This window comes from Condylura cristata, unplaced genomic scaffold, assembly GCF_000260355.1.
Source record: "Condylura cristata isolate star-nosed mole 26May11 unplaced genomic scaffold, ConCri1.0 scaffold00022, whole genome shotgun sequence".
In the NCBI taxonomy this organism is placed as follows: Eukaryota; Metazoa; Chordata; class Mammalia; order Eulipotyphla; family Talpidae; genus Condylura; species Condylura cristata.
This window is the reverse complement of record NW_004567123.1, coordinates 28,305,630-28,315,643: the sequence shown is the minus strand read 5'-3', so window position 1 is coordinate 28,315,643 and position 10,014 is coordinate 28,305,630. Positions and strand designations below refer to the sequence as shown.

At 53.3% G+C, this 10,014-nt stretch overlaps 2 protein-coding genes across 2 annotated transcripts in view; both read left to right on the top strand.

Moving 5' to 3' along the window:
* Positions 1-533, top strand: part of WFDC5 (WAP four-disulfide core domain 5) — a 4,582-nt gene extending 4,049 nt beyond the window's left edge. Inside the window, exons 3-4 of the mRNA XM_012728122.1 lie at positions 12-84; positions 430-533. Coding sequence (XP_012583576.1) covers positions 12-84; positions 430-533 — 177 coding nt within the window. The remainder of the gene's footprint in view (positions 1-11; positions 85-429) is intronic.
* Positions 534-9,820: 9,287 nt separating this feature from the next.
* KCNS1 (potassium voltage-gated channel, modifier subfamily S, member 1) overlaps positions 9,821-10,014 on the top strand; it is a 9,242-nt gene continuing 9,048 nt past the window's right edge. Inside the window, exon 1 of the mRNA XM_012728121.1 lies at positions 9,821-9,869. Coding sequence (XP_012583575.1) covers positions 9,821-9,869 — 49 coding nt within the window. The remainder of the gene's footprint in view (positions 9,870-10,014) is intronic.

Here is a 10,014-nt window from a genome sequence, read left to right as displayed (position 1 = left end):
TGTGCCAGCAGGACGCCGACTGCCCGGGGAGCAAGCGGTGCTGCCGCACGGCCTGTGGCCGCGACTGCCGCAGCCCCCGCCGAGGTACGGGACGCCCCTCTCCCGCCTCTCCCTGGCTGCCACCCAGCGCCGCCCAGTTCAGCAGCAAACAGACCACCTCCCCGAAGCCCAGGGCTCTGGGGCTCGCTGGGCCGGGATTGGGCCGTGGCTGGGGTCCCGGGGTCCCGCTGGGATGACCACAGCCCTAAGCTGCTCTGGGCTTCAGTCTGACCTCATGGGGGCGGCGGGAGTCCTGCTGAGCACCCCCAAGGCTGGGCTGATGGGGCCTGGGTGGGTGACAGAGGCCAGGCACGGAGCCCTACGAGGGGCCAACCCTTTCCTTCTCTCTCCTCAGACTGACTGGTTAGGATCTACGGCTCTGATGCTCAGGATGGGGCTCCCGGCAGGATGACATGATCGTGGGGGGCCTGGGACCCTGCTTCCAGGCAGCACCAGCTCTGCCTGCGGTGATTCGGCCTCCTGATAAGCGCTGATCTGCAGCCTCTCCCCCTGCAACTGCCCTGGCAGCGCCTCTGGGAGTCAGGAGCCCCCAGACCTCAGAGGAGATGAGGTCCCAACGATGAGGTCCCTCTGTCCCAACGAGCACCCCAACACCTCGTCCACGCCTCCCCAACACCATGTCCACGCCTCTTCCACGGGGGCTCCTTCCACCTAAATGCCTCGTTTAGACAGGTTGCTTCTGTGGAGCCTGCCCATCCCCCACGTGTGTTCTAGAGTTTTCCAAAGCTCTATCTACTCATATGGCCCCTTCACATCTCTGGCCCACAGCAGAGAGAGCACTGAGTATTCTGTGTACTGCCCACACTATTGATCTAACGTCCTTCTTTTCTTCCAATGGACTCGCTTTTGTAAATAAGTAAATTCATTTCAAAAGAAAAGCTTGATGTCGCGGCTACCAATGGGCTAAGCAGGACCCCCCGCCCCAAGCCGAAGGTAACTGTCAAGGCAAATGCACTGGAAACAGTCACGCGCCATTAGAGTAAATGACGCCGTTACGTTCTGGCGAGAGCCGGCCGCCTGCCAGGACGGAGCCCGAAGCCTGCTCTGCCCCTGTCCTAAGGAAGGGAGGGCCAGGGGACGAGAGACGTTAGGACACGGGTCCCTAGACTGAGCCCTGGTGTAGCAGGAAGGACTGAAAAGGAAGTGACTGTCCCAAGAGCCGGAGCCGTCCGACACCCATCAGGTTTACTTGGGGGCTCAAGCTGGAGCAGCGGGATGTTTCTTCACGGGTGGGGCCTGCACCCACCCCTGGAGACACCTCTCTGGGTGGTTATCTACAGCCCCATCTGTAGTCAGAGCCCAACAGCCATCCCAAGGCCGCGCAGGCCCAGGAACCTAGATTTCTGACTCTCCCTCCACCCAGGACTGGCTTGGCAGAGAAGGGGGTGAGGCCTGCAGATGGGGGGCTGGCAGCCCGTAGTGCCAGGAGGGGGGGTTCCAGACCATCTCACCCCATCCCCCTGGCTTTACAGCTTGGGCACAGATGAGCAGCCACCCTGAGCCTGGCTTGCCCTGTTGGAAGATGGGAAGAATCCCACCTCCTCACCGCCAGAGTCCTCTTCATGAGGTTCAAAGGCCTGAACTGAGGACTCAAAAGCAGCAAATGGTGATGGACGCAAGACAAGGTCTGGGGAGAGAAGGGAAAGCCAGGAGTCAGGACCTCCTGTGAGGTGGGATACTTCCCTTCCCCCTCCTGGGCCTCCATTTCCCCATCTGTAAACCCAGGCGGCTAACACAGATAAACCGGCACGCTGTGTCATCTGCCCACAATCTCCCCCACACTCTCTGTGCCTCCCCTGAAGGAGAGAATGCGGGCCTGGAGTGGTGACTTTGGGGGGGGCCATGGGACATGGTCTGGCTAGTGGGATGTGGTCACAAGCGACAGTGTGCATTTCAAGGCAAGGTACCTTCTAGATGCTTCCGTGAGAAGAGCCCCTCAGTACTCATTCTCCAATGAACTTTAAATGACTCTCATTTCATGCATCCACCCCGAGAAAAGTAGGCATTTTATTTCCACTTGGAAATGAATAAACAGGGATCCTTACAAATAAAACAAAGCTCTTAGACACAGAGAACAGACTGGTGGGAACCAGAGGGGAAGGGGGTGGAGTGTGGTGAAATAGGTAAAGGGGACTCACTGTAAACTGGTGGGTGGGAACTGGGCTTTTAGTGGTGCTCACCAGGGAGGATATTCAGGTGTCAAACTTGTCACATGACACTCCAGTAACTTTCAGAATGTTATCCACCAATAGTATCTTTCAAAAAGTATTTCAAGAAAGATAAAATGAAAGAGACTGAGATAAATAATTTGTTCAAGACTTCAGCTAAGCAACGAAGCAGCCAGAATTCAATCACCCCAGGTTGCTCCTTAGATGTTAGTGAAACCAGAAACAGCTGTGATGATAGTGCACGTTATGTACCAGGTATCACTTTAATCATTTTATATGTATAAACTTACTCTATCCTTCCCATCTCACCACACACACAACCATTTTTCACCCTCCACATATGAGGAAACTGAGGCACAAAGAATCTGATCGTGGTGGTAAAGGCTGAGATTCAACCCCAATCAGACTGAGGCTAAAGTTTACAACCTTGTTAACTACATAAAGTCAATTAGATGAATTGCTCCCACCTTTAAAGACTTAGCTGCCACACCTGACTAACGGGGATAACAAAAACCCGAGAGAAGGCTACGTGGCCAGTTACAACTCCAGGCAGCTGGACCCTAAGTTGCTGTTGTGCTGGAGAGGCAGCTCATTGCCCTGAGCGTCAGGAAGAAAGTCTGGGTGAGCAGGTGAGAACTTGGTAGCTCAGGGCCCGTGCAATCCTGAGGCCCTGAGTTCTGGGCTGGCTTCCTGGGACCTTAGGAGTCAGATCACAGGCCTGGCTTCTCTGTCTGTAGGTGACAACCTCGGACAGTCCACTCTAGGTCCTTTTCAGCTTCTTGGCTGGCTCCTTAATGTCCATCAGCCCTGCATATAGGTCTGTATAGGGCCAGCTGTAGCCTCTGCTACCAAATTTCAGCCCGCCCAGCTCCATCTCCACTGCCTGTGTCCAGGCAGAAGGCCACCTGTGAGACTGGTAGGCACCCTGGGCCCAGGAGCCTGGGTTTTTAGTCTCCAGTTTAGCTTTGCTCCCCCATGTATTCAATAAATGTTTGTCTAACAAGTAGTGCAGGCTCCAGGCAGCCTTGTCCGTGAGCCCATGCCCTAGAGATGAGACAGAGCTAGAGTTGTGTGATATGCATTATACTGGCCAGACCCGGGAGACTGACTAGTCAGCCTGGAGACCCGGGAAGACTTCCTGAAGGAGGGGCAGTCACGCCAAGGCCGCGATTCTTAGGAGGGGGTAGCTGAGTGTGGCACCTCTAGTCCTTCATTCTCCCCTCTTCTTTACCAACAGGCATGACCCCACTTAGAAAGACTTGCCTACCCTCCAGGCTATTGAGGTGCAGGTGGTAATCTGTGTTGCAGCCATACGGATGCACAAATTTTTTAGAAATTCAATCAGCCACAAAACTTTGCACACCTTATAAGAACATTATATTAGGTTGCTGGAAATGTCATCATGCATTTTGCTTGAAAAAAAAAAATACATCATGACTTCTTTGACAACCCAGTACTTTCATTTCACAAAGTAAATTTTAAAGTTTCTCATCCCCAGACTCCCTTGCAGCTAGGATTGATCATGTGACCCAGCACAGACCAATCTGAAGTTAGGGAAAAGGTTTTCCAGAAAACTACTGTTTTCCTAACAAAGGAAACAAAGGACACCTTCTGCCTGTCCCCCCTGGGATAAAGCTGCTGCAGCTGGACAGCCACATGCTGACCTTGAGGAATGTCACTCTATATGCTCACCAGGAATGAAACTTGAGGGGAAGAGTCATATGATGGTGACGGTTTGGGAAGGCTCCCAGGAAAAATGGGTATGGAAGTAGAAAAGTGTGCCTGGGAGGCGAGGAGGCAGCAAGGTTGAATTTCAAGGAAAACCCCACACGGGGGTCGTTGAGACCAGAGTAGATGACGTTTCACAGTTGTCTGCGTGGGTCAAGGGATCTGGAATGTCTATGCTTCTATTCCCCAAAAGCACCAATTAAGAACACTGATTCTCAGCACTTCAGGGTCTCCCAGGCACCTCCCAGGGGCAGACGCAGTAGGTTCACAGAAGCCCCTTGACAGACAGAGAGACGCAGACATGAGAGGTCTGGAGGAACAGGTGGGGGCAGTGTGCACAAAGTGGAGAAGGGATTCACCAGGCTCTAGGGAAAACACTGGCGAGAGTGCTGGCTTCTGCAAGAGTGAGGAGTAGCGAGGGGTAGTACCCAGGAGCTTGGGTCCTCAGGGCCACCCGTGGGCAGCTGGACCAGCCCTGGATGGCTGAAAAGGTCGGCTCCTCTCTGATGAGCTCCCCTCTGGCTCAGTTTTGTTCTTGAAGCTATATTAACTGGTAGATGGGGTAAAGAAAGGGCAGGACCCTCCTTGGTGGCACAGTGGGTTAGGACACAGCACTGCAAGCTGGCCGCAGCCGCGTCAGTGCAAGTTAGATCCCCGCCGGTAGGTGACTCACATGGCAGCAGACCTCTCCTGACCAGCCCGCTGCTCCCCTCAGCTGTGTACTTCATCAGTCGGCCTGTTCTGTTCCCCACTCTGTCTCTGGTGAATCCTCTCACCACCCCTGCACCTCTGGTCTGTACTCCAGTTCTGTATGAATAAATAAATAAATCTTAAAAAAAAGGGGGGAGGGCAGGAAAAGTTGTTCCTGGAGAAGGAACAGCACATCCAACCCACAAAATAGACACTGTTCCCAGGATCACATGGGGAAGGGAAGGACCCAGGAAGAGACTGCGTGGGGGTGTGGGCACACAGCTAATCGGGGTTTCAAGCCCAGGGTAAGAGTTGGCTTCAGTGTAATGAATTGCCACACATGTCACACTCATTACACGCATTAGCTTGGTTATCTCCTGGCTTCCGTGGGTCCAGAGCCCAGGCGTGGCTCTGGTGAACCCTATGCCAGGGCTCACAGGCTGAAATCAGGAGGCGCCAGGTCTCATCCGAGCCTCGAATGGAGAAGATTCCACTTGCAAGTTCATGTGGCTGTTGGTAGAATGTCAGTTCCTTGAGGGCTTGTGGACTAAGTTCCTCGATTCCTAGTTGGCTGCTGGCGAGAAATGGCCCCTCAGCTCCTTGGGTTTCCAGCTTGGCACCTTGCTTCATCAACACCAGCAGGAAGTCACCATCTTATGTAACCTAATCCCGGAAGCCACATTCCATCTCTGCCACATTACTGGGTAAGTCACTGAGTGCTGCCCGCTCTCAAGGAGAAGGGCTTACACAAAACCATGAGCACCAGGAGGCAGGCATCCTTGGGAGACATTCTAGAAGCTTCCTGCTACACCCAGATCGATTTAATTACAAACATTTCTTTATGTCCTTTATGTAACACCAAGCTCATTCTTTTGGGCAAAACCCTGTGAGTGCAGATGGCTACTTCTGGCCGGGGACCAAGAGAATCTGGAGGGGTAGCACAGTCATGGCACATAAAGAATACGACACCCCTTTGGCCCAGAGGCCTGTGCACCCCTCTTGCCACTCACTGCACACTAATTCACCCAACAGTCTGTTTACCTCACACAGTGTGATCTGGGATCAAACCAGGTCCTGATTTCATTCTCTTCTGCCCTTGGGAAACAGTTCTGCCTTTTCTCTTCTGGGAAGTTATCTCTCCAATTCCTTGGAAACCTTCTAAGTCTGGGGGTCAGGGAGTAGTAGGTTTAGAAATGGGACACCTGCCATTTTGCACATCTGCCTCAGTTTCCTGCTGGTAATTGAGCAAGATGGGCCTCTTCCTGCTCTAATTTCTCTGTCTAGAGGCCGAACGGAAGAGCCCCAGCCTACAGCAGGGCTGTCCAATGTGGCAGCCACGAGCCACACGTGGCTACTAAGCACCTGAAATATGATCAGTGCAACTTGAGATTTACCGCCGGAAGACGTCATGGGCAGAACACTAAGATGATTCCCAGTGACCCACCCCGCATTTTCTCCACTTTGAGGATAGATGGGCTGAGTGTGTATTATAGGGAGGAAGAAGGACTTATCCTGCGTGGGCCTGGTCTAAGCAGTGAGTCTTAGAAAGCAGAGCACTTTCTCTGACTGATCACAAAAGAGGGAGTCAGCTCCTGGGCTTACCTGGAAGAAAGCAAATGTCCATGCTGGGGGCCACCAGCCCAGGAACGGCAGAGAAACTCAAGAAATGGGGAGTGACCCCCAGGAGAAAGCAAGCAGGAAAAAGGGAACCTCAGTCCTACAACCACAAAGAAATGAATGCTACCAACAGTCTGATCTTGGGAGAGGACCCCAAACTCCAGTTGCTGAGAGAATCCAGCAACCTGCAGGATCTGTGGAATAACAAATTTGTCTTGTTTTGAATTGTGAACTTTGTGGCAATTTGTTACACAGCAATAAAACCCTAATACACTGGATTTCAAAGACTTAGTACAAGAACGAGAATGCAAAATATCTCAGTAATGTATTGATGATGCCGTGTTGAAATGATAATATTTTGAATAGCTGGGACTAAACAGAGCTTCTCCTTACCTTTTTAAATGCTGCGATCAGGGAATTTAAAGCTGCTTGCTAGCTTTATGTCTATGGGAAGATGTTGGCCTAGAGGACTCAGGAGTCAGCTGTGATAGATGGAGCTGTGAGTCACTCCATCTATCCAAGTCTTGCATTTCTGCTTTCAGATAACAATGGCACCAACCCCACAGACGTAATTGTAGCTGCAACGAAACGAAGCCTGTAGAACACTTGGCAATGTTGGTTGAATGAATTATCCATTTCATAGAGCAGGCAGAGGCATTCCACAAGCGAAAGGGATCTCCCGCACTCCGACAGCACTCCAACAAGCACTCAGGTCATGCTGGTTATCATTACTATTAATATTTGCAAAGCAGAAGACAGGTCATGGTCTCCAACACCTTCTCTCCAGCCAGGGACACAGTAGACATTCAATAAATGCTGCAGAGATGCAACCTTGCCAGAGCACAGTGCTCCCCTCCCAGGGCACTCAGAAGGCAGGAATCAGCAGTCTGTGGGCAGGTGCAGAGACTGAATTTCAGGGGGCAAAAAGGTATTTCAGGCTTCTCAGCCCACAGGGGAAGAGCCCATTGTTCAGTCACTTGGGGCCGGCCTGGGGCTCTCGAGGTGAGGCCACCCTCTCCCACTCCCTACACAGATCCCCTTCCAGTGTAGCCTTGTGTCCCAGTGCCAGGTCTGCAGCTGCTAGCTAAGAGCTCGGCAGGCACCCGGGCTTCTGAAGGAAAGGAAAGGTGAGACTTCCGGGTAACCCAGACAAAGCACCTGAGGCCAAGGTACCTGCATGGACCAAAGACGCAATTACTGGAACTACTACTTATGTTCCTTTGTCAGGGAACCCTCCACCCCACCCCCAACCCCTCTCTGGGCACCCCTGTGACCTAAATGACCTCTAGTCCCCTGACTTGGTGGGGGCGGAGGGATGCCCCGCTTAGGTCTCAGTCTCCAGACAGCACCACCATCACCACCTCCGCCCCCACCAAGTCAGGAATAGAAACCAACGCCTCCGGTCGCCCGCGGCCTCCCTCCCTCCCCCGGCAGCGATCGATGCGGCCTCAGCCGCCGGGGACTGAGAAAGACAGGGAAGGAGGGGGCCGCGGGCCGGCGGCTGCAGCGAGGCTCCGCGGGCCGCCAGGGCAGAGACCAGCCGCCAGCCGCTTTCAGCCTTTACGACTTCAGGGACTTGCGCACAGGTAAGGGGCCGAAGCTCTCCTGCGCAGGGGGGTAGGGGGAGGGCGTGGCCAGGGGAGGGGAGAGAGGTGCAAGAATGGGATGCAAAGGCTGCCCCCCACCCAGTGGGGGTGCCCCCGCTCCCGCTGGGAGACACTCTCCAGAGGGGGGCTGTGCCATGGCCCCCTCTGGGGCTAGCCCTGCTCGCTCATCTGTAAAATGGGATTAGAAAATCTCCCAAGAGTTGGTTTAGGCATTTACACAGCCCAGAGTAGTGACCAGCATGCAGTGGGTGGTCAGAATGAATGTGTGCTGAGAGTTTTGAATCAAAACCCTAGTTTCCAACCTTAACTGTTCTGTGAACTATCTGGGAAGGCTGAGCAAATCACAATCTCTCTTACTGATGACAGATCGTGTCTGGAAATGTGGATTGAATGAATTACCCCATTTCGTAGAGCAGGAAGGGGAGTTCCATAAGAGAAAGGGGTCCCCCCGCACTCCTACAGCTAATGGCTGGATTAGAAACCTCATCTCCCAAGGCCAAGACCAGTGCAAGGTTATGTGCCAGCGACTGAGCGGCTGCTAACATCTTGCCTCATAACCCCTCTGGAAAGCTCTGCTCTGACCCCTACACCCTTAGTAGGTGGGAAGTGCCGAGGGGGTCACGGACCTGCTCAAGGTCAACAGTTAAGACTGAGAGACTCAGAACTTGAATTCAGAATTTGACCAGAGAAAGGTGCAAGGGACTAACATTTACTGAGCACCTGCTGTGTCCCAGAGGCTGTGCACACTGGGAGTGCTGTGTTCCCCTTTCCACAGATAAGACAGCTAAAACCCCTGAGCAAGAGGAGACAGGCCTGAGTTCATGCCAGCGACAAAGCTAAGGATGAAACCCGACCCATTTAACACCAAGCCAGTATGGGAAGGGCACCCCAGAGAGTGAAGGGCGCCCCAGAGAGTGAAGGGCACCCCAGAGAGTGAAGGGCGCCCCAAGTCGCTCCCTGCCAGGCGTCAGGCACCTTCACGCCCTCATCCTGCCTGGGAAGCAGGCATTCCAGAGCCACAGTGCAAATGAAATTACTGAGGGCCACAGTGGAGTCACTAGCTGTCAGTCCTGGCAGAGCTCCGAGAAGCTGACATTTCCTGAGTAACCGCTCGGGCTGAGTACTTTCCCGTAACCCACCTTTCTCCTCCAGCCTTCCTTGCGGCCACCACCTGCACTGTGCATGGAACAAAACTGGAGAAAACACCATCCTCAAGGCCCCAGGTGCATCCGGGGCGGAGATAAACCCAGGTGCTCCTGACTGCAGGTGGTGAGATTCTCAGCCCCCCCCATAGCCCCCCCCCCCAGCCAGGTCTGATAAAGATGTTAGGCTACTCTAACCACACTTAGAGGTGGCTATTTTTACCTCCATTTGACAGAAGCTCCAGGAGGTGACAAGAATTGCCTGAGGTCACACAAGAGAGCCAAAAGTCAAGGTCAAGTCTGCCTGTACACATGCTTTAAAATAGTCTCAACCATGGACATGCTTTAAAATACTCTCAACCACAGATCACAAACTTGATCCTGCCTCAGAATCACCCTAGAAGCTAGTTAAAATGAGACCAGTGGCCCGCCTCCTGGATTTCTGTTTCAGCAAGTCTAAGAGCAGGTTGAAAACCTGCATCTTTGAGAAATTCCCAGATGATGCCGATGCTGCTAGTCCAGGGACCACACTTTGAGTACTGTACCACATTTGTTCTCCAGCAACCGCAACTAGTAAAGCCTAGTAAGCATTGCTGCGCCCCCTTTACAGAGGGGAAGACTGAGTTTCAGAGTGCTGGTCTGTCCATGACCCCCTAGATCTCGGCTACACAGAAGTAAAGCCCCTCACGGGTGCCAGTTTGCTCTATAATCCTCCAAGGATTTGCTCAGCCTTTGCTTATTCCTATAAATAGGAAGGGGGTGGGGGTGGCTCCGTGATTTAGCTAAAGTCCCCCAGGGGGGCATAGGGATGTTCAAGCCCAAGCCTGACCGAGTCCAGAGGGACCTGAGCCATTCCCGTAGACACCCCCCCCCCCATAAAAACCCCTAGCCGGTGGCTGGAGCAGGGCATGGAAACCCATTTTCCCCGAAGGTCATGCGCCTCCCGCCCCACGCCCCCCAACCTGCACAGCTCAACGCACCTCTCTCGGGTCCACAGGCCAG